A 25,288-nucleotide genomic window follows, 5' to 3' on the forward strand; every position below is an offset into this window, starting at 1 on the left:
TGCCTAAATAAATGTATTCCTGTGTGGAAAAGGAACTCCCATCTCAGAATAATAAGAAGCTCTCTCTATTGTAGAAATAATTACATTTTTTTTTCACGATAATCAGTCACGCTTATCTCCATGGGAGCTAAAATGATTACATTTGCCAGATTCAAAATTGGGCTTGCCTGATGAAGAACTAATGAACAATGAATCTGCATTTTACCTTTTCACATTGGAGCATACACTCGTGCAGTTCTTCAACAAAGGTATGACAGGTAATGTTTCTCATTGTGTGTCTGAAAACTTTAATTCACTTTGATCAATAGGTCTGTCACAGTTAAAACTTAACTGATTTGCCAATTGCTTGGCAAAAGTATTCATACCCCTTTTTTCCCATATGTTGTTATGTTACAACAAACTTCAAAGTATTACATTGAGAAATCATGTGTTCAAACAACACAAAGTAGCAAATCATTTTAAAGCCTTAAGAAAATGATGCAAGTAAATGTGCATTAGTATTCTGAGTCAGCGCTGCGCAAAACTGCTGTTGACAAATGGCAGCTGCTTCTGCAGTATTTTGGGGGGTTCTTCTAGCAGCTCTGCACCTAAAACGTAGTTTTTTCCAGTCTTATTTACGTACAGCCCCTGTAAATGTTAAGACAATAACAAAGACATTAAAGAATATAACCTCTAATAATTAATATTTAATTAACAACTAACTTTGCTAAAACAATTGTTGAACCTTTACAACCCCCTTCATCGCCCCCCTCTCAAGTGTTTATCAATACTTGACCTCAAACAACATGTAGTGACACAGCTTGGAAAGTGCCAGTGCAGCTACAACTCTGAAGAACATGACAGTGATGAGTCATTGCTGCCATCTACAGACGGCTGAGTGGAACTGCAATATTTCAACAAACCTGCACAAAGAAATAAACCTGACATGAGCTAAGTTTTTTTTTTCTATATTGCTACAGTGATAATTTAAAAGATTTTAATATGCATCCATGATGCTTTAAACTTAATTGAAAGGGTATTTAGAAGGCGTAGATGTGACCCTGCACATGCGCACTGTCTCTGATGTCATACTGGAACTTGGTGTGCGTTTTATACGTGCCCTCCTTTTTGGTTCCAATCCCAGTTCGGATAAACAAAATATTGCGTCACTGTTATTGTGCTAGTTGAGCCTCCAGCTGGTTAGGGACATTTCGCCACCATTTCACCTACATTCAGGCCTTTAAAGCTGCGTTTCCGATTAAAATTCGTCACACGGCACAGGCACAGCGCAAATGTCGCTTCAAAAGGACGCTTCATCTGACGAGAGTTTGCAAGGTAACGTATTTAAATCTAATGATATATAAAACATTAGAAACGCGTTGCTGTCTCTATATTTGATAGTGTTTCCCCCCCCTCATCGTGTGAACTGTTTGTTGTTCTGTTGTGCCCTTTACCCTTCGTGGCAGTTGTTACCAATACGCCTGTAAAAAAAAAAAAAAAAAAAAAAAAAAAGATAATAACGAGCATTCATGTGTAGACACTGTTTATCCTAAGGGTCCTGGGTAGAGCTGCATTTCAGTGGAACTGGCTCCCAAGGTACCAGTCATCGAGGAAGTCAGGAGCACATTCCCACGTCCAGTCAGGAGGGGGACGTGGAGAAAATGCTCCTAGAAGCGCAACACGAGTCAGGCAGGAGCAGCTCCAAAGGAAGTTCCCAGTGCAACAGGTTGGTCTGCAAAAATAAAAATGAGGAAGAAGAGTCAGTGTTGCTCTTTCAACGTTGGTTGTGCAACACCTATTACCCAAGAAGCTGTCGTTGCGGGTGTGTTCACATCTCTGTTATGTATTTTCTTCTCCGCAACAGCCCACTCAGATCTCAGACTCCCCTTCTTCTGTGGAGAGGCTCAGATGGAAACAGCTCTCAGGTAGAATATGTTGAAACTACTTAGTTTTTGTACATTTCCTGAAAAATGTATCAATGTTCCCTGATCTTTTTTTCCACATTCAACTGAAAAATAGTTTTTAGAACCACCTTGTGCTGCAATTGCAATTGGAAGTCTTCTGTGGAATGTGACTGTTGGCTTTGCAAGTTTACAGCCTGGGATTTTTGCCCATTTGTGTTGACAAAATAGCTCAGCCTAAGTCAGATAGCATCTGAGACAGCTACTCCAGTTTCACGTCTTTTAAAGCCTTTAACTTCCACGCCTACCCTGTATTTAACTCCATCCAGCTTTCCATATCACCACAGCGGATGTTGCCTCTACCATGCTTCACTTGGCGATGGTGTGTTCAAGGGAGGTTGTTGAGTTAGTTTTCCACAGTGCACATCATTTTTGCTTGTAGGCTAACAACTTTAAATTTGGTCTCATCTGACCAGAACTCCTTTTTCCACGTGTTTGTTGTGTCCCTTACATCGCTGGTGGTGAAGTTTAAACAACTCTTCTAATGGTTTTCTCTCTGCAAATGCAGATTTGCTGTTCTTTTTTTAAAATAAAAGTCAGATTTGTGGTGTGGATGACTAACAGTCATCAATATATTCTCCCAGCTATGAATGTGTGCAAGTCTTCCAGAGTTACCATAAGCCTCTTGCCTGTCCCTCTGATTAATGCACTTCTTGCTCAGCCTGTCAGTATAAGTGGACGGCCATGTTAATGTTTACAGTTGTTCCATACTCTTTCCATTCTCATATGATGGTATATAATAAAACCAATTCCTGTGGTTATAATGTAACAAAATGTTCAAGCAGTGTACTATAACGTGGTATACATTTACAAGACTGTAGCAGAACTATGTTTGACATGTCAAAGCAGGAACAAGAAAATATGTCCTAATAACTCCAGCATTCCTGTATAGGGAGGTCCTCATTTCTGCATTCAGGCTTAGTTTGTGCAAGTGAATCAGTCTTAATATTACTAACGCTAATCTTGGACTTCATAGCCATTGTACACCCTGACAATCATCTGTTGCTCATGTAACATTTTAAAACACAGACGGTTTTCATTGCTGTCTTTTTTTTCCAGTCAGACGAAGACTTTCAAGAGAGAAGACGTGAAGTGGAGAGTCTGATGAAGAAAAATGCTGACTGGATATGGGACTGGTCCAGTCGGCCCGAGAACAGTCCTCCAAAGTAAAGACCTCTTTTTTTGTTTTTTTAAACACAAAAGTTTGAACGTTTAGGGCAGTGTTTCCCAACCCTTGCCCTCAGGGCACACTGCTCTGCTTTAACATGCCTCATTCAACAAAAGCCTGGCAATCGGCCATCAATTGAAATCAGGTGTGTTGAAGCAGGTAAACATTTGAACATAGGGGCGGTGTGCCTTGAGGAGCAGGGTTGAAAAACACTGACGAGGGCACTGCCGTTCGCTGAGGTGCGTAGACTGGTTGCTGTTATCAAGATATACAGAGGTTTTAAAAGTTTCAAGAACACTTACATCTATTGTCACACTATTCTTACTATTCAAAACCCTTTGAGATTCCAAGGAAAGGTGACTGAGCAATAGCAATGAACAGATGCCATGAAAAGCATTGCCGTAACTGTAATAAACACTATATTAGCAGCTAGAGTAATCGTTACTTTTCAGTTTTAAATGAAGTCACTTTAGTCAAGGCTGTCATAGTTCTAGTGTAGTTTTAACTTCAAACACTCAGGGCTCTAACCTAACCTGAATTAGATTGCTTATATTTTCCTCATACTGTCATATTTGTGATTTGCTGACTTCACGGTGGTATCTGTGTGAGCACGGGCGTTCGCATGACATTAAACCAGAAATAGCTGATCTTTAATCTATGCAATAGACTGAAATATTAATGTGCTGCTCTGCAGGGAGTTCCTGCTGAAGTACCCCAAGCGCTCGACCTCGCTCAGCATACGGAACACCAGTGTCATGAAGAAGGGCGGCATCCTCTCCGCTGACTTTCTGAAGATATTCCTTCCCTCGTTAATCATTTCTCACATTCTCGCTCTTGGCTTGGGGTAAGCGGTAGGATTTATATTCCGACACTGGGAATGTCGTGGAGTCTCATTAATTTTTACGCAGCACACAGGTGCATCTCAATAAATTTGAATATTACTGATAGGTTAATGAATTTCACAAATGGAATTCAAAAAGCTCAGCTCATATATCCTATAAATTTATTAGACATGGCGTAGTGTATTTCAAATATTTCTGTTAAATTCGATGCCATGCACATGATTGTGTGCATGGCCTACACAATCATGAAAAGACTGCTGTCTTGATAGTTGTCCAGCAGTTACTTACACATCCAACAAGAAGAGTAAGCCATAAAAGGTCCTTTTTAAAAGTGCTACATCCAAACATTTTATTAGGAAGTTGAGTGGAAGGAAAAAGTCCAGTAGGAATTGGTGCAAAAGCCAGAGTGGTAATGGCTTCCTTCAGAAGGTTGTGAAATCTCCCTGGTTCAAGTACTGAGTGCATGCACTGTACTGTGCAGTTTATGGCCATATGGGGTTAACATTTCTGTTTTGGAAAATATATATTTTTTGTCTCTTCACTGAAAACTTTTTTTTTTTTATTCCATTTTGGCGTTTTATGAACTGTAAGCCATAAACATCAAAATGGACAGAAATAATTGCCTAAATTAACATTATATTGAATCTATATCAGTTACACTTTTTTGACATATTGAAATAAATAAACTTTTTGTATATATTCTATGTTTTTATATGCACCTGTAATATTTGAACTTAAGGACTACTTTAACATAAAAATGTTTCTTTGTTTTCAGGATATTTATTGGGAAGCGCCTAACTTCTCACACCTACTGAGCAAGCTGCTGATGCGTTTAGGGACACCTCGTTACAACCAGCTTGTCGTGCCTTAAATTGGGACCTGTGCCATGTGACCTGTGATTCTTACTGATTGCCCCACGCCAGCATGAAGAGCCGAGAATCTCCCACTGCTGTGTTGTTGAATGCACCACAACCAATCTCCCTGTCCATGATGTGTTCACTGTTAACTGAGATGATCGTTTTGCTGCTTACTGCTCCTTACACATGCATGCTATGGGACAAATATATATATAATATATATGTAAATCACTTTTTTTGATTTAATTAAAATCAGATTTAATTTATTATGATGTTCTGAATTTGCTGTTCTTTTTAGATCAGCCTTGTGATAAAAAAAATAATAATAGGAAAATTGTTAGCTTAGTGTTGATCAGAAACTGCTAAGTGTAATAACAATAAAATATGTTAGAATTTTAAGGAAATTGGAAGGACATTTGATAAATAAGTCAGCAAGCATATTTGTTATTCCCAATACAGTAATCTAACATATAGATCATTAAATGTTACACAAGTTATATGACAAAACCATATCTGTTTGATATTTTGTTTTGCAGTGCACTGTGAAATAATACGTCAGGTTTTCATTCACACAGGAAATGTGACCGTTTTAGTCCAAGTTCTAGATGTGTCTGTGTATGAAGTTTCTTCAATCCCTGACTCCAGGTGAAGTTAGCGAATTGTAAATCTCCAAATTCCTTAATAGGCTTTGAGTCACAATTCTCTAAAAGCTGCAATTATTTTTCTGTCACGTTTTCCTACCACTAAATTTTCCCACATATGCTTGGATACAAAACTCTTCTCCAATGAGCGGTAGTGACCCACATCACTGACTCTTAATGGTTCAGAACTAGTTAAAATAATTACTGATAATGTTTTTTGGAAAGTAAAATGCAGCTATATTTTTATCAATATTCCATTTCTTACATATTTAATGCTACATTTGCTTTTAAATGCAAGTGTTGGGATCCATTGAATTGTGCAACGTTTGGACCCCCGTAGTGTGCAGGTTTGTATTAAACATTAATGTGCCTGACGGACTTCCAAAACAACCCTTTACCATGCATAATAAAAAGGAACGGAAAACATGCAGATGAACACAATTAAAATTTTATTGAACTTTGGTCAAAATAATAAACAAGTGAATACATTGCCACCATGTTAGGAATCAATGGACAAAGACAATGCATTATTATGTGTTTGTAACGTCATCAGTATTCTTTTTGTGTAGTCAACCTTCATGTCTGCATTCACAACTACAAAGATCCACGTTTGCAGTATGTGGTTCAGATCTGGGTGGCATCCCTAATCAAATGGAAAAAAAAAAAAGGAAAAAAAAAAAAAAAAAAAAGGGCACATGTATGAGGCCTGTCTTTGTTTCCTACTTATTACAAGATTCGGAGGCACTCTATCACATAAACCGTATGTATGGTGTGCAATTTTCCTCCTTTATGTTTTTTCATAGACAGCCACGTGTAGCAGCAGTGTATGAGGACAAAACTCTATAAAATAGGATTTACAAATAATGCACATGAGGTTCGTATAACGCTCGGGGACGCAACTTGTAGCTGTAGCTGTCACTGGTTGAAGTAGGTATTAAGGCTGCAGATTCCCTTTGTCCTGGACTCTATTTTGTGCCGTTCAGTTTCCAGTCTGCATCCTAAAACAGTGTCAAAAAGTAGGACTTTAATATCTTCACGCAGACATTTTCCGACAGTAATTTCCAAACCGATTGCCCCAAATAGTTTTTCCTCGACAAGTTTGCCGTAGATCTGCTCGAAAAAAAAAAAGAGAGAAAAAAAACAGTGGCGTGACTGGACATTTCTCCACCTCTCTACAACATAAAAACATGCAAAGCAATAAACATGTTTTAATACCTTACTTCTAAATTTAAAAACACATCTGTAGTTTTAGTTTCTTTTATTATGTCGATGACAAGGTGTACTTGAGTAGATACAGTCAGTGAATTTTATGTTGCTGTATTGACTGGGGGATAAAAAGAAGAGAACGGGGGAAGGGAAGGGAGGAAATGAAACACTTTTCAAATTTTCAAATTCATGGGCCTTTTTCCAGCAGTAATTTGGCCTGAATACAAGACCAATGGGGGAATGTTACAGTTAGGCCTACTGGCCTATTCACCCGTGCTTCTCAGGGCCCAAAAATCTCTGAAAGATGAATACAACCTTGACAAGACGTCATTTTAAGGACTTCCGAGAGTTCTGTCGTTAAATTGTGAAATGAAGGCTTAAAATGTCAACACAAATAGCAATGTTCAAGGGTTTGACCTCTAGGAAGTGCCATTCCATCAATTAGACCCGAATTGGGCTTTCTGGGTCAGGGGAGGGGCGTGCTGATTGCCCTGGTGCCAAAGGCAAAGAACAACCTAAGCTCAGACTCGAAAATAAAACAGGCCTATGGATCAACCTCCTGTGGCAAAAAAAAGTAGACACGTGCTTTCAATTTCTTCACCAGGAGGAACAACAAGGCTGCTTCTTCTTATACAGATAGACAAGTAGTAGGCTTAACTACACAGGTATGGTAAAAGCCCTATCCTCTGGAGCCCCAAATATTTTTTTTTTGTTTTTAGTTGATTTTGTCCTGGAAAATGTACAAGTTGTTGGTGGCTGCCACAGCTATCACGTTATCTTTGGGGTGCCAGGCAGTGTGGAGGATCTTCTTGTTGAAGTCCAGGCTGTCCACGCTGATCTCGTCCTTCTTCCTCTTGCCACCGGTGGACACTTTGCGGGGTTTGAGCGTAGCCCGTGGTTTGCTGCTCTCCCGGGACGCCTCCAGTGTAATGTCCCGCCTGGTGTTGCGGTCAAACATTCGGAAGAAGTTGTTGTAGGAGCCGGTCATGATGGCACTGGTGGAGGAAGTAAAAACGGATTACCTGCATTGATTGTCTTGCCATAAAATGAAAGGAGAAAAAAAAACAAACAAAGCGACTCGTGGATCGATGATGCTGAAAGATCTAAAGCGGCAGCAGGGGAACAATAACTGCTTGCAATAGGGAGGATGTTTGTTTACCTGTCACTGCCATTCCAGCAGCACTCAAACTTGTCAAAGATGCAGTCGTTTTCATACAAGGAGCAGAGCTTACTGCGAAGGTATTCATGGACCTGAAACAAAACATTTTAATAAACATGAATACTTGACTTAAAAAATACAATTGCTTTTAAAATCTTAAAGTAGTGACACAAAATGTATAAATTTATAGCCTACGTTATTTTTAAACAATCATTGTCTGCAAAAGCAATAAATGGAGAGCAGTGAATTGCATGTTGTCAAGCAGGAATAATTGAGCCCAGAACTCAAGAGCTACTTATCCTGCAGCTTTCAGATGCATCTGTTGAACACACCTGAATCTGATGAGGGAATTAAGGCATTTGATTTAAGTGTGCATCCAAAAGTTGCAGAACGTTAGCTCTCAAAGATTGGACTTGGGCACCAATGGCACCTGATAGTGTTCCATTGTATGCTAATGTTATTGTAGCGAAATATAGCATACACACATGACTTTCATAGTAAGTACAACTTATGTTAGGCAACATTTTGATGTATTGTAGCTCAAGACAGCATATAAATTCAATGAGCAGAGCTGAAAGTGGCTAACATGCACTTGTTAGCATATTAGCCAAAGACAGCGTATACTGCTTTTAGCACAACAGACAGGGTTAGCTAACATAAGCCAACATACTATTAATAGCTTGTTAGCTTACACTAGCATTTTAGCTAATGAGCATTTTAGTGAAACATTGTGTTAGATATTGACAGGAACATGCTAGTGTTAGCATGTCTGATATTTTTTTTGGAGTACCATTACTGTAGATTTCCAGTGGGCCTGAAAAGCCTAAAGTTGATACATTTTATCGATAACATAGCTGTCCCTGTACACACCAGGATTTCTTCAAGACTTTTCTAGCTTAATGTTATTTTGATTATTTGTATGTCAATGGAGCTGTCATCAAATATATTTCTCTTAATAAAAAAAAATCTGAATAAATATAAAACATAAAAATTACTCTAAATTTGGCGATTATTTACTGTTACTTACTCAATGTTGTTGAAATGATAGATATAAGTCATAATAGTCTTATTGGATTTACATTTTATACATTTGTACTAAGTGCAGAGAGATGCACCTAAAATAGTTGTTTTAAACCCCTGCAGAAGTAGATCTATGCACCTGATACGTCTCCACTGGTCTGTTCTCCATGTTGAGGTCCCAAACCTTGACGGAGAGGTAGTCACGTGTCATCATATAGCGTCCGCTGTGACTGAACTTCACGTCTGAGATGGAGGAGATGATCTCTGAGAAAAAGGATCGGCTGCTTGGATCCTCAGGTTCCTCAAAGACTAAAAATACACATACACACACATTAAAAGAAAAATGAGAATGGCTCCCAAAACTACATTTACAAACAGCAAGTGCGGTAACCCTGATATCCTCTATTGAGCCATAAACTTACACTTTGAGTGCCTATCGCAGAGTGCCGCTGCTCGCATGTCACACAGGCGGATGGTGCCTTTGCTACTGCTGTACACAAATACATTGCATTGATGTGGATGGCACTCAGCAGCTGTGATTACTTCTGTCAGTTCTTCCATATTGGCGGGCTTGATGTCTACAATATCTGGGAGAGCAGTGTTAAAGGAACAAACCGCCTTCTCTTTCAGTAAGATACAGACGCCAAACGACGAGGCATGCGTTTGATATCGGATATATATGATCAAGAAAAGGATACTAAAACTTCTGTCTGTGATTTCCAAGTGCCATAGATTTATTCTTAGGTCATCTGCAGAGAGGTAAGTTTCATGGTCACTATTTACAGAAATGGAATTAATGTGATAGGTGTGCGCATTTGCAAAGATCCTCCGTGGGCTTGCTTCTACCATGAGATCCATTGGCATCAGAACTGGTACCTAACAGAAAATGCAGAACAATCACTTGTTATCGATTTTAAAAGTTTTAGAACTCATCACAAGCAAAAAAATAAATAAATGAGGCAGGTTTGAACTGTGGTTGCACATACCCGTAAAGAGGTGATTCTAAAAGGATCTCTGAGTCGCCCATCTTCATCTTTTAGGTTGTAACCCTCTGCCCGTTTATCTCTTTCGCTTATTTTCCACAATTTGATAGTTTTATCTGCCAGAAGTTAAAGACGTCGTCAGTTTTGAAAACCATGTGTGAGCATGAAGTCTAAAACCAAGTCAAGGCCTCTTACCGTTTGTTGAAAGTAGAAAGTGAGCAGCATTTTGTTGGGGTAGCCATCTTATTTTATTAATTTTTTCCTCAATTTCTAAACTTTTCAAATAGTCAAATTCTGGCTCATGACTCTGAAAAGTGCTATAGACGTTGTACTCCCCACGCAGGTGTGGACGATTCTTAGACTGAGGAGAACAATAAATAAGAGCACACACACACACGCAAAAAAAAAAACATGAGTCACCAGGTTTAAATCCTTTCACTGCAACAGAGGAGGGAGGGGGGATGGCATGGCAAACCATCCCTTACTATACTGAATAAATCTTACCTCTTGTTCATGTTGAAATATCACTACTCGCCCTCCCTTATCTCCAGTTGCAAGTAAATCTCCAGAATAGTTGAACTCAACAGTTGAGATTATGTCAGCTGAAAAAAAACAAAAAAAAAACACACATATTGGGTGACTGCCACTTCACCCAACATTGCCTTTTTGACAAAATTTAATATCTGTATGACAGTTAATTTTAAGATCTCCAGAATTTTTCTGACTTCTCACAACCACAGTTATATAAATCTAAAATGATTTCAAATGTCATCAAGAGGTGTGAAAATGAGCGTGAGGTTGCTATAGCACTATGCAGCATTTCAATAGTATCATCTTGAGGAGGAAGAACAATACTGATGTGAACACAGCAACAGATTTCTTGGAGACAGCAAGTGTTGACCTGATGATAAAAAAAATATATATCTTTTGGTTTATGCTATCTACTTGCTGGCCTAACATCTACATTTTTGCAGCACCATTAATAAGCATAGACTGTATTTCAGTGTATTTGTACGTTGACCATTATACTTTCTGGAGCATCACCAATATATTGGCCAGAATTCAAATCAGACATTTTTTCCTTGATTGACATGAATGTTTTATTTATGTGCATCAAAACTTAAGAACCATAAAAATGTTCAGTCTAAAAAGAATCAACCAATGGCAACTACTTTGATCAACTTCTTTATTTTAATATATGAAAAAACACAAAAATAACTAAGAAACATTAACTTTGATTTTAAAAAAATGGGAATAGTTTAGCAATTCTTTAACGGGTTTTGTTACATTTTAAAACTGAAACCTTTACTAAAGAACCTGCAGCACATGTTTTACTTTTAAAATGTAAAGGGGGAAAAAATAACCTGATTGGTAGGTCAGAAAATTAACACAACAGGCAATCAGCTTTGGTTAGAAAAGCTTGATTGATACGTATCTAAATATCCTTTTTATGCATGTCAACAGCAATAAGCAAAGCAGTAAGTTAGAAATAAGCTCTATGGATCTGGGACTCAAAGGTTGCACACTGGATTTCTGATTCAATATTTTACAGGTTTTTTTTTTTTATCTGGATTGCCCTTGATCTATTCTACCTCAAAATCTGCAAACTTTAACTCTGTCAAATCTGTGAAGGATTACCTTGATCTATGATTATGGTCAATAAAACTTTGGTTTGTCTAAATTTAGAAAAGTGTCAGTTTTCAAGCATTTTCTTTCATACCTAGACTGACCCAAGATCAGCAACATCATTTTTTTTTAAAGGAATGTGGATTACTCCTTGTTTACATTTAAGTAGCTTTTAGTGTTATGTATTTATTACAAAGTATGCAGCTACTGTTGGTGCTCCAGGGGATTAACTTTTGAATATGCTAGTCATGGCCGCACTGTCCCATAAAAAGGACATTTTATTTGCTATTGTAGATTGTTGTTTTGAAAATTAACAAAAGATAATTGTGTGTAACATACACAAAATAGCAATTGTTACTTGTTGAATATAAGTTACTATTTTTGTACGTGACATGATATTGAGTTTATTTTAAAAGAGTTAGTCTTATGATAATTAAGTACAATACAAGTAGAATTTATAAATCCACCAAATCGTCTGTTAACACTTTCCGCGTATCCCGAAACTAACAAAAAACAAACTGATTTGATACATCAGCACAAATAAATCAGCCTGTGTGAGGTCCAGAGATTCCAACAAAAATTAGAAATACTTTATTTTAGGATGCAACAGTGTTTCATTTGAACAAGAATGCATCTTTTACATAAAGCAGGATTTTTTTTTATTGCTTTTCCACCATTTTACAATGGTGTAAACATAATTCGCTACCAACAGATGTCACCTATAGGCTGAAAAATAAAAGACTTTTTACGAGCCAATTATCTAACATTTAGTGGCCATTAAAAATCCTGAAAGTTGATCAAATATTGTAAATAACCACAAGTGTTTTCATTACAGCAAATCTGAATGTGTTTTATTTTGCCTGTAATTTTGACATCTGTTTAACTGCTTAACGTTATATGGCAATCATAAATAATTTTTTAAATAAACATTGCTGTTTACTTTTGGTCACAACCTTAAACAAATTTCAGTATAAATTGAGAAGCATAAATTACTACAGAATTTCAGCTTTTAAACCTGCTGTAGCAGTACTAATTTTTAACACACACATGATTTTAACACTTGAAAGTTGTTACCCTTTCAGATAAAATATTTGGGTTTGACAAACAGGTCTTATGACATACACAAATTTTGCTAAAACATCTAGCTTAATATTCTTTTAATAATGCCAGATCCCAAAAACGTGGTGAAACCCTGCAGCAAGATCAAAGGCCAACTTCGACATCAATGAAAAAATTCAGAAAAGCAGAAGACAATTATGATGATTTCTAGTTTAAAAATTTTCCATTACTCATACAATGCCAAAAGGCTCCAATAGAAATTTGTTTAGCTTGTAAAATAGCATTTCCTTGAATGACTAAATATGTATACAGAGGGTGTCTCTGAGGGAGTAACAGTGTTGCCTCGTTGCTAGCGAATACCTGAAATGTCATTCTACTGACAATGAGGAAGTACGCTTCAGGTACAGGCAGTGCAGACATGTACCGAAAAAGGGAAGGACGGGCCATATTTCAGCGACTGACAGCCAAATACGCACAGCGACTCTTCATGTATGAATGAAAACAAGCCATGATGTCACGCCAGCAGCACACTGACATTTAGCTCCCACCTAGCTTACAGCTAGTTAGCGAAAACAGCAATTCACAGGGTAAGGGCGTTCCCACAACCACAGTCACACAAAACGGGAGAACTGACTTTTAAAATAAACCATGCTTGCATCTGTGGCTACGTGTCGAGACTTTCCTTTCAAGCCCACAGAGCGCCATCCCCACGGTATCCGAGTAGCAGCTTTAGCTTAGCTGCCGAGCTAACGCTAGCTACATACCTTCCGCAACATCTTCATCTATCGCCCCTTTCACTTGGGAGAAACACCACTGGAAATCATTTCCTCCTGTAACTCCTGTGAAAAGAACGATGGCGTTAGTTTGGGTTAGACCATTTCCTTCTTTTAGTTTTACAACTGGTGATGAGATGACCTGACAGGGACACAGTTTGACAACTTAGCTCGCTAGCGCTAACGTTGGTTCAGATTCAGGCCACACCGAGAGAGAGGTGGATCCTTTTTCCTCCCTTCAAAAGTAGCTTACCCGCCATTGCTTCATTTAGCAGCTTTTGTTGCACGCAGCTTCCGATACCCGATCAACCCAACGCGGCTCGCTCGCTCCGGGAAACGGATAGCATCAACAATCAGTGAGAAGACTCGGGTCCAGATCTGTCAAGACCACGGAAATTATCCGTGATTTTTTTTTTCTTCCAAAATGGCGCACGGTACATGGAGAAACGACGTCATGCACACATGCCACATCCTGGCTCCATCCATCCTCCCGTGCATCCCTTTCTAACGCCTTATATTTCCTCTCTTTCTTCCATTTATCCAACTTTATTACACCAAACTAGATCATAAAACCTCCGCGTCTTGTTTAAAAGACACGTTTTCCGTTCTTTGGCGACTGAGTCAAACATTACATCCAGAGAACAGCTATGAAAATGATTTCTAAATTTAAAGTAAAGAAAATACATCTCAACGAGCTACTATCAGACTCTTACATTTTTAGACCGTGTGTTCAACAGGCGGCATATTTTTTTATTTATATTTTAAATGCGAAGGGTTAGAAATGCAAAAATATTCTTTTAAAACATATCGTTAGTTCTTTTTTTTAAGTTTTGTGACATGATTAGAAATTTAAAGTACGGTAAGATGTAATTTAAAAACGTGACAGGACAGGGTACCAATGGTTCTATTTGACGGGCATTTGGTGACATCTAGTGGTGAAATGGTGGAAGTCAATGTCACTGTTATTGAATAACTTGTCTATGGTCAAAAAGTGTTACATTAAAAAAAACAAAAACATAAGCGATTAAATAAATATCCCTAAAGGTGATTATTAAACATTCGAGATAAATGTTTAATAAATGCATGCATAATTATTTAAATCTTTCAATGATGTATGAAATACATGGATAAATAATAGAACATGGTTAGTCCTCAATTGTAATTTGGATTTGTTAAATGACTACATTGTATACACATTCCAAACAAATGCTGACATAAGCAGGTTTTTCTGTTCAAACAAGTTCACCTTGAAAACAGGTCACTAGATGATCTCCGATCTCCGAAAATATCTAAAGTGTTATCGCAGAACCTACAGGAAGAGTTTGCAACTGTGTGAGATACACCAGAAAAACACTGCATAGGTTTTACTCCTATGGAGATGCGCAAGGATGAAACCTTTGCTCTTAAAGGCCCATACATAATGCAGATAAAGACCAGGACTACTGAAGTAAAGCTCTTTTGGCAGATAAGGTCAAAATGGTATTATGTACAACACCAGAGAAAAGCCAATTAAAGCATTTGAGGAAAAGAACATTTTCCGAACTGTGAAGCATGAATGTGAAAGGGTGATGGTTTTGGGATGCTTTGACTCCCCCATGAATTCTGCTGTTTGTCACACGGTTCTTGAGAAAAATGTGATTCTGTCCACAAAAAAATCAACATGGATAGTGACCCTAAGCATATCAGTGAATATATCTGAGTGAGAATTAAGACACGGAAAGTCCTGGGCTGATTCAGAATTTCAATCTTGAACTCATTGAGATGCTGTGGGTGACGTGAGACAGGCTGAACATGGACCATGGCAGAACGGGGCTAGGTTGTCCTAATTTTTTTCTCAAACTAGATACATTTTGATTTACACGGTTTGTTTTATCAATGAAATTACGGTCATGTTTTAGCACTCATCTATAAATAAATCACTATTTTTTCCAGCGACAAAAAAACGATTAGAGATTAATCCTTTTAAATGTCTCAATCAAAAACCGCAATTTGGACTATCCTTATTTTTTCAAATGGATGAATTTGTGGGTGAAGATAAAATTGAACAAACAAAATTTCAAGCCAACAACACATCTGCTTTTATTTCATCGCTCGATTATATTAATGTTTCAACAAAAATATTATGTTTTTTTAGATACACTCTAAGTTGGGATGCAGTTTCCACTAAGTGTATCTTGCAATATGAAGGATAGCATCATAGCAAAAGCTGTAATGCTCCACTTGTGAAAGTAAATCTGCTGGCCTTCACCTTACAATTTTGAAACAGAAAGGTTACGTATAAAAAGACAAAAGAAAACAACCTGTAATACTTTTCTTCCTTTCATTGAATGTTTTAAGATAGTCTCATTTAAATTTAACCCCAAAATAAATAATAAAAAACCAACAGAAGAAGAAAATATGTATGAATTAATGCAAAAGACTGAATATCTTATGAGGCAGCACATCATTTCAGCTGTGTATTTGTTTATTCCACAAAGTAGTATATTTCTCACAAAACAAACCAAAACAACTTTTCAAATGCTCTTCGACTCAACCGGAATTTATGCTGCGTACTTATTTATTTAGCGTGCTCAATCAAAGTAGTGTAAAAATACACCGAGAAATAAATGTTGGAGCAGCAGAATTCATTTATAGTTTCATACTTGTGATGCTGTGTGAAGTGCTTCCTGTACAATGAGTGCTGTCATGAACTGGGAATAAAATGCTTGCCCATTGGGATTGATAGTGCTATAAAAAAGTCACATTCCAAAAAAATATGAGGGAAAAAAATCTCATGTAGCGTGGGAATGCTTGATATCTGGGCCACATTTGAGCGGATAAAGTAAGCACATTTGTTCCTTTGAGTGCACAAACTGATAGAAGCACCCTATTTAAGTGCATACTAATATATGTATATATATATATATATTAAACTGAAATAGGTCCTCTTCTCTTTTTACATTTTCCTCTTTGTTATAAAATATCTCTGTGACTTGGAAAAGCACTATTTCACAGTTAGTAATTGTGATCCATGAGCAAGATGTCTTACACAGAAATAGTACCTGTGACTTCTTTTGTTATACGTTTTCTTCATCTGCAGATTCTCCTGGAGGTGTCAAGACAATGGATAGGAGTGCAGCCTCAAAGACCTGGACCAAACTTGACCAAAAATCCTCTCTCCAGTATCTCCCGAGCTATGTGCATCTTTCTCATCAATCACACAGCGTGTCCCGTGGGAAGGAGCCGAGCAGAGGCCTGGAGGTTAGGCACACTCACGCACAAACACACTCACACATCAACATACACAGAAACAACCAGTGAGAGAGGAAAAAGAAGAAAACTGACATAAATAACAGAAAAATTATGCATTAGGCATGTTAAAAACAGATAATTATGCCATATCTCTTCTTCTGCTTCACCTTTTGCACCAATCCCCTTTGGTTATTGCAGATGTGGGAAGTTGCGAAAATTGATTAGAGGTGTACCCCAAGGCTTAGTTCTTGACCCACTCTTTCTAGTTTACATTGAGCTGATTTGAAAATAAGCAGCAGGAAAAAAAATTTGTCTGTGGTGTACCCCAAGGCTCAGTTGTTGGCTTAGTATTTTAGTTCATATTGAACTGATTTGAAAATAAGCAGCACAAGCAAAATTATCTATGGATTTTCAAGACGGATGGTGATGATACAGTTTGGATGTAACTATTCAGGACATTGAATGTATTGATATTTGGTATGCGTAGAGGCATGGCTTGTAAATTTATACATTATGTTGGCTGTAAAAAAAAAAAATATTTTGTTTGCTTGATGTTTTAGTTACATTAATTGTTAAACTGAAGTTTAATTGGTAACTTATGCTGCAAGTACTAAAAAAATATATTTTGGTTTTGAATTCGACATTTGACAAGGTGAAGAAAACCTGCGAAAGCAATCTTCTACAGACTTGAACTGATCCGACAGTAGTTTCTAGTTTATGTCACAAATTACTATTATGACACTCGTGACATACTGGTTCAGTAACTCCAATGCAAACTGTAGAATTAGTTTATGTAGAGATTTTCTTGAATAAATATCATTCTCTTTAGGAGAAGTCAACAAATGGATTTGCAGACCCACAGAACTACTTCTGAACTCATACTGGGATCATTTTAAAATAAAACTGAAATGATTTGTAAAGACCAGCTATATTGCTCACTATATTTTCTTTTTACTTTAATGATATTATGTTATATAATTAATTACAATGCTTACAGGTGTCGCAAATCAGCCAGCGCTGAATAATGTCATGCAAAAGTGTACATTTGCATTGAATTTTTCCAGATTATTTATTTATTTATTTTACTTTTGAACCACAAAATTCAACGTTTAATTAAAATTTGATGTGACAGACCAAATAAACAATTGCCCATTATTGTGAAGTTTTGGTTGTCAAATGTTGTGTGTTTACAATCAAACCTAAATTTACTTGGATAGCCCGAAAATTAAATCTATTGCAGCCACCTGCCGTGAGAAGTCAAAGTTAGTAAATAGAGCCCGCCTTCCTGTTATTTATTCTAAGTGCAGTTGTTCTGAAAAGGCTTTGTTTGTTAGAGATCATTAGTGAACAAACAGAATTATGAAGACCAATAAATGTAGCAGATCTGCAACAAAGCTGAGGAGAATTTGAAGGCAGGGCTAGGTTATAAGGCAATATGTCAAGCTTTGAAAATCTTGCTAAGAACTGTTCAATCTATTATCTGAAACTGGAAAGAGTACAAGATTATTGTAAAAATGCCAACATGTGGATGTCCACCAAAACTGGACCACACAAGAGGAGCATTATGAGTGGTAACTCTGGGGGAGCTGCAAAGATCCAGAGATCAGGGGAAAGAATGTGATGACATATCTGTTTTTTTTTATAGAGGAGTGGAAAGAACAAAGCCAAAAGACCCCCAGTGTGCCGCTACGTTGGGAAGACAGCAAACATGTAGAAAACTTACTTCTCCTAGAAAATACTGTATATAATTGAAACATAGTGTTTGAAGTATCATGCTGTGTGAACGGTTTACTTCAGTGGTGAAAGGGAAGCTTAAGCTAGAGAGAGCTAAGTACTGGAAGATTCTAAAAGAAACCCTGACTTCACAATTGACCATAGACATACAGCTGGAACTACAATATCACAGTTTACATCAAAGCATATTAATATGTATTGTTTTCCTTCAACTTCACATACTTTGTGTTGGTCAGTTAACAAAAATCCCAATAAAACACACACAATGATTGTGGTTATAACTTCACAAAATGTGAAAACGTTTAGAGGTGTAAATACTTTCTGAAACATTGTGTATTGGTGTACATGTGTTAATATGTAGTTTGTCCTGATAGCAATGAACTACAAATCAATGAGCACAAATGGTTCTGATGTTGCAAAAGAATCATTTTAAGAACCTTAACCTCTATGTCATGTTTGACTTACTTTTAAACACTGGTTTGTTTTTATGTAGCTTTCACCTTTAGCTAAATACATTGTGATAGAACTGAACTTTATTTGCTCCATGAGGTACAAAGAGTTCCTGATTTTTAAACTAAAAGCTTTTCCTACGACATACGTATGTGATATAGTAACAAAGAGTACTGTATTTGGACCTTTGAATTCAAGGAGTTTTGCCAAAGAGAAATTGTATTTATATGATGTTGTTTATCTTATAAATGACATAATATGTCATATTTCCATTTAGATTCTGAAAATGTGTTGCGATACCAAATATCAAACTATTAAAATCATTAGACTCTTTTTTGGTCTATGTGAAATATTTGACTGAAACCTAATTTGATAAACTAAATAATTAAATCGTGTTTGTAGGATTTTTAAATATTTCTTTACAGGTTTACAGCTTTGGCAGTGACTGTGGGTGTGTGCTGCCGTAGATTCATCAGGTATAAGGAGAGGTGTTGACTTTATTCCGAGCCTCCAGTAACACCACTGACTCTGATAGTTCCCCATCCCTGTGGGAATTCATTATAAGACAGCTAGAGGCTGCTTGTGGATGGTTACTGTGCTGCCCGTATGTTAACTTGTCGCTATCGCGCAAGGCAAACATGTGGTGCAGCTGCTTTCTCTGGCTGTGGGCAACCTGGAGAGATTGATTGGTGAGCCTTCTGTTTTATCCAGGATCAGGGCCACATTCAGTAGACAAGGTGCCTCCGGAGAAGCAGCCATTTTCCCCAGAAAATATAGCTCATTACCGGCACAGACAAAATGAAGGTGTATTGACTTTTTAACATCTTACAACACACCTATTCCTGGGCCGTTTAAAACAGCGTGCATTTGTTTTTCTGGAAAATCATTACCTTATTGTATTCTTGAGCAAAAAAGAGGCATAATATGAGTCAACTTTGTTTTTGGGGAGAAAAAAAAGAAAAAGTCGATGCAGCCACTGTCCTCTTGCAATTTGGTGCGAGTGGCCGCACAGAGGCATTAAAGCACAACACAAACACACTCCTCCCCCACACTCGGCCTATCAGACGGTCTTTAACACAAGCCATTGGCCAGTGGATGTGTCTGCCCTGCTCAGGGGCATTAAGCTCTGTCCAGGCCTTCACTCTTTACTTACAGACACACACAAACGCACCCCCCCACACACACACACACACAAACAGCAAAGGCAAACACAATCAATTATTCAAGACTCCAGTTTTTGGCTCGTGTTTTTTTTTTGTTTTGTTTTGTTTTTGTTTTTTTTTCTTTCCTTATTATTTTTGATTCTGTTGCTTCTGTAACATCTTCTGGCAACCTTAACAGCCGGAAGGCCAGATGAGTGAAATGTGAGGCCTGATGACTTGAGGTCTATGTATGTCTTTGTAATTTAGATGGCAGAGTGTAATTTGCATGCGTAGCCTTCGACATTGCCTCATTTTCTGAAAGAAGGTTGTCCTTGCAGCTCACCACAAACTAACGGCTGTCAGAGACCTGGCTCGAAGGGCAAATCTTTGTTTATTTCCCCCCACATGTGTGGTCATTTAATTTGGTTATGCCCCACCCTGTAGCCCACGTGTATTCAGTGAAAAGGTACACAGACTTGCGCTCTCGTTTCTTTTTATTTTCTACATTCATTGTGCCCACTGTGTGATGTGCTGTGCAGCTTACTTTATGTGCACAGGGACTGTCGCTCTTCAGTGTGCAAATGCGTTCACTAGATGGCACTATGGCACTTATTATTCAAGCACATCATTTTTATTCTGGTTGATGAACCTGTGTGTATGTCACTGGCACAAACAGTTTAACCAAACCTAATAGGTTTTCTTCCGTTTTAATTAATGAATAGTTATTACCTTTAATTGTAAAAAAAAGAAACTAGAACTCTAATTTCAATAGCATGGGTTTGATGTAGGAAAACACACATAGCTGGACTCGTCCAGAGCATCAAAGTTTCCAGCTGGACTCTAAGCACATGCGCCTCGTTTTATGGGCTCAGCTGCACATCAAACAGAGCACACTCTTACAAATCAATGAAAACAGAAAAGAATTACATTGCGGGGAATGTACCAGGTTGCGAATCCTTGCAGCGATGATGTCCTCGTAACAGATCATATTGTAAATAAGATGGGTTAAATTGCACTTGTAGCTTCCCTTCAAACAGTCAGGCTTTTTTCTCTCAGGGGGGCAAAGAGAGAGAGAGAGAGAGAGAGAGAGAGAGAAGGAGAGGGAAGCGCTGCCGACTCTTCCTCTAATAACGCCAGACAATGAGATCCTGGCTCATAACGTAGGCCTCCACTATATAGAACAAGTAGCGGGGGCTTAGCAGCTAATAAAGTGGCAAGTCTTCAAATCCATGTCAGAGGAGCAGAGTGCCACGGGGACCTTTCATAGCACTTGTACGAGCAGGTTCCAGTGCAGTGTAAAGGTTACACATCCGCGTTGTACTGATCTAACCTGATGAATTGCCTTAAGCCCCACAAATTTTCAAGGCTGTTTTTAGGGTTTTTTTTAAACGCAGAACCGAATAATTCTCCGTCTCTCTGAAAGATGGCAGGCGAAGACATGAGAGGGGAACGGATCCTAAAAAGCAAGAGCATCTACATTCAGTGTGAACTTTGCTATTGAATCTGACAAAAATACGACTTCAGCTGTTAAACCTGATTTAAAGAATCTGTCCAGGGGTGTATATTTTTCCACTGACAGATACAGGCTGATAATAAAAATACAGATGGGTAATAAAGTACAGATTTCCACTGCCAGATTTCACAAAATACAAAGTCTTTAAAAAAAAAAACACTGAAGGAAAAAAACAGCTAATCCTGCTTTTTGTTTAATTTGGTTGACGGCAACACAGAAAGGTAAGAATTTAACATATCAGCTGGAAAAATTCATCTCAGTCAAAAGCATTAAACAGACTATAAGTTTTATTTTTTATTTTTTTTAAAAAGACATCCAACTTGGCTCATAGTAATGGCTGCTGATTTTTAGTAATGAAATCTGCTCACTGTAGTCCAACCATGGCTGTCATCACAAATCCCCTGTGTTTTATTGTTGAAAATTTTGATGTGTTCTGACTTAAAGTCATACAAAACACAGGGAAACACCTTTAAAGGTGGAATATGATTAAAAACATCCTTGGAAAAATAAGAAAAATACAAATAGACACACAAAAAAATACATACAACAGAAGACTGTGTTGCCCTATGCCATATATGATGTAACCAAAAATATGTTTTCATACAAGGAGTGTATATTTTCTCCGTGTTAAATAACAATTTCTTGATTTTTGTTGTTGTTTTATACCTAACAATCTAGTTTTGGAATTATTTTTACTCCTCAATAACACTCACTTTTGGTACTCCTTACACTTAGTTTTATGTCAGGTAACTTTTTTTTACTTTTTCTGCATGGAAATAAAGGTTTTCTAAAACTATTTTTGTATTTTTCTTTTCTAAAACAAGTATGGGCTTAGAGTGGAGGCAAGTTTCTTTTATGTATGCAAATCACAACAGAATGATTGTTAAAGTTCAAGATCTTTAAGCTTAGTCCATATTTAAATACAGTGTTTTTTATGCTTTTTTTTTGTTTTATTATGGGAAAAAAAATCATGACATCCTTCCTAGATGTTTCTAAAAAATATTAGTCAAGTTGATAGCAGGTATTTATAAGGCCACTGAAATGCTCCAAAATCAAAGCCATGCTGTTTTACATGCTTTTGATCAAGAGACAAATTAAAGTTTAGACTATAAAAATTATCATTTTCAAATAGTTTCAGCTTTCTAGGTTCACAAAATTAAAATACCAAACTTAAATGTAAAAGTTTTCTTAGGAGACTTATACAACAAAACCATTGAAAAAAATTATATATACAGTTTGGGAATCCCAAAATCTCAGGACCCCAGACTATTGCCCGGTAAGCCCTCGGTAAATTCTGGCCAAGGCCACAATGTGTGTCGCCGAATCACGACGCCCTATGAGTTCAGAAACACAGTCTCAGTAATTAGCCTTCGACTGCCTGGTCTATGTTTGATAAAAATTGTCGCTCCTTCCTTCTCTATGGTGAACCTGTCCTTCACTTGAGCACTCCTCCAGCATTTCCACCCACTTTGTTTGTGAGTCTTTGATCCACAGAATTCCAGTTAAAGTTACACCCATGTGCTGCAAGTTGAAACTTTCAGCTTTGTTGCTCAGGGGAACCTTATACCCGTGGCGCCTTCTGCTTTTGTCCTTCCTTTTAGCAACAGAACTCTCCTATGCTCCTGGACAAAAGACTACTCACGGCACCATTTTATGATCTCTGTGATGATACCGTTTCCTTCCCCTGTTTGCATGTTACCCCTTGCTTATTTTAATCCAATCCAACGTTATGTCAAAAAAGAAAACATCATTAGGAAGGAAGGTGGAGGTGGGGGGGTACTCTCCTTTGAGACAGTTGTTGATTTGGAGGAATGGATGAGGAAATAAGAAAAGAGATGTGTTTTACTCCAAGATGGAACAAGAAAACCAATTTAAATAGGTTCTCTTTATGCACAATAACACAAAAGCGTAAAACCAGATGCCGCCAAGTTTGTAATTTAACCATAAATCCAAAGCCCGACTTTTTTTCCCCCCAATTATATTTATTTGCACTAAATCAGCTGGACTAAACAATAACTCTCATTCTCTTGATTGTTTTTGTGCACGTATGTGACATGCATATAAATGTGATTGTGCGCTGAATTACAACTTCTTATGTGAAGCGTAATTGACACACCACCACCAGCCACTCTCTCTAACAACACAATCTGGTGGATAAAACACATGAAGGCAAAAGCCAACAAATACAGTATATCGAAGTTGCATGTGAAGCGCTGTGACGTCTGGCCCCCTCCCCCAGTTTGTCTAATCACTTATGTGACTGAAACATTCATGGTACACTAGATCAGTTCAATATTTAATTTCCCAACAAAGACTACATGATGGAACAGATGCTCAAACTTTGCATGTTTCGTCAGCGAGAGGCAGTGTAAAACTCTCTGTTTGAGCCGCTGCAAGCACAAGATCAGATTTGCATGAGAGTTCCTCCTTTTTTTTTTTTTGGTTTGTCCTCACTTATGTGAACTACCTCAATTAGTTTTGAAATAATTATTTGATTACTTTTAAACTACGATTGCATACTGGTTGTTTTGCACACTTTTTTTTCACTCTTTAATGATTTTTTTTATTCCAGTGTAATATCAAATATAATTTTTAATTATTGTATTTCTAAGACTTCAACAAAGTTGATGCCTACCTCTAAATCTTCTTACTTGTCCTATGCAAGCACATTGCTATACAAATGTTTGATTTTAAAATGATGGACTGCAAAAGAAGAGTTTTCAAAAATTAAGTTAAATATTATCAAATACTATAGAAAATAACGGTGAAAATGTGTGTATTTTTTGTGATGCTTTAAGTATACAGTTACATTTTACAAGTAAGTGCAACAGTGTAAGTTGCTTTTGGTTTCTTCAATTAATCTGTAATATTCATATACTAAAATAAAGCCAGCTATTACTTAGTCAGATTTATACTATTAATTGGAAGAAGCAAAAAATATATATATATTATATCTATTGTAAATAGTTTATGTATAATTTAGGAATGTAATAATGTAACTATTTTGACATTTTAATAAATACCTTTAAGAAAAACAACCAATAAACAGTTCAGTTTTCAAAGTGGCAGTATGATGTATTTTCTAGGCACACAGAGCCGTTTTATAGCACAATCAAGTAACTATGTTACCTTTGGTTGTTATAAAAACGCTGTATATACTGATCATGACTAAAAAGAAATTTGACGCCTTGAAATTTTGCCTCTGTCTCTTCAAGAAGATCCTGTTCTTTGTGACACTGCTTTCAGCACATCATCACAACGTTTCTCTATTTAGCCTTTAATAACATTGTTTCGGGGCGTTACACTTAGAAGTGGTTCGTATGATGAGCTCAGCAGACGCACCGCTCTACTATGTGTGTGCTAATTGCTGCTGCCGCTAGTCTGGTGGAGCTAAGGCTCGGGGGAGGGGCTCTGCGAGGCCGAAACTCGGTTTCAAGGAGGAGCTTTGTGGAAATGGGCTGCACTTTATGCACTTTAGGGGAGCAAGAGGAAGATTCATGGATTCCTCAAACATGCATGAAAGATTCATAGCAACATTCCAGGTATATTTTAGATGAGGGCCTAACATTATAACACAATATAAAAAATAATCTAATTCACATAATACCACCCCTCCCCTTTCAGGTAAAGTATTTTCTGACCTATACTTGTATCAAACGTTAAAGGCATCGATTGTGTTACATTATTTGTATTTTGCCATTTGTATAGCTCTTTGGTGCAACTGAGGTTGTTTTAAATGTGCCCTATTGGTAAATAAAATCATTGAAATGCAACGCTAAAACTCCTGAAATTTTTGTTCCGTCTTTCAGCTTTGGTGCACTGCTCCAAGATCATCAGTGGGGAACCCTTCCAGCCGTCCCTTTTGCAAACTTTCTGGAGGCGGCCCTGCTCCGACATGCACTGTGAATCGGTGCTCAAACCATGTTCTGAATACATCACTTGTT

The 25,288-nt window shown here is 37.4% G+C and overlaps 2 protein-coding genes across 2 annotated transcripts; one reads left to right on the forward strand and one right to left on the reverse strand.

Moving 5' to 3' along the window:
* The first annotated feature begins 1,079 nt into the window (after positions 1 to 1,079).
* bnip4 (BCL2 interacting protein 4) lies at positions 1,080 to 5,317 on the forward strand. The gene is made up of 6 exons (XM_032553467.1): positions 1,080 to 1,314; positions 1,534 to 1,705; positions 1,844 to 1,904; positions 3,000 to 3,106; positions 3,803 to 3,952; positions 4,726 to 5,317. The coding sequence occupies exons 1-6, from the start codon at positions 1,272 to 1,274 to the stop codon at positions 4,763 to 4,765; spliced, it is 573 nt and encodes a 190-aa protein (XP_032409358.1). The 5' UTR covers positions 1,080 to 1,271; the 3' UTR covers positions 4,766 to 5,317.
* A 559-nt stretch (positions 5,318 to 5,876) lies between these two features.
* On the reverse strand, positions 5,877 to 13,712 carry LOC116713334 (protein phosphatase 2, regulatory subunit B, delta). The gene is made up of 10 exons (XM_032553466.1): positions 13,528 to 13,712; positions 13,266 to 13,340; positions 10,321 to 10,418; positions 10,012 to 10,177; positions 9,820 to 9,932; positions 9,532 to 9,709; positions 9,256 to 9,420; positions 8,973 to 9,142; positions 7,814 to 7,905; positions 5,877 to 7,649 (listed from the first exon to the last, which is right to left on the reverse strand). Exons 1-10 carry the CDS (start codon positions 13,532 to 13,534, stop codon positions 7,370 to 7,372), a joined length of 1,344 nt encoding a protein of 447 aa, XP_032409357.1. The 5' UTR covers positions 13,535 to 13,712; the 3' UTR covers positions 5,877 to 7,369.
* Between the last annotated feature and the right edge of the window lie 11,576 nt (positions 13,713 to 25,288).

The sequence above is a fragment of the Xiphophorus hellerii genome, chromosome 22 (genome assembly GCF_003331165.1).
Source record: "Xiphophorus hellerii strain 12219 chromosome 22, Xiphophorus_hellerii-4.1, whole genome shotgun sequence".
Classification (NCBI taxonomy): Eukaryota; Metazoa; Chordata; class Actinopteri; order Cyprinodontiformes; family Poeciliidae; genus Xiphophorus; species Xiphophorus hellerii.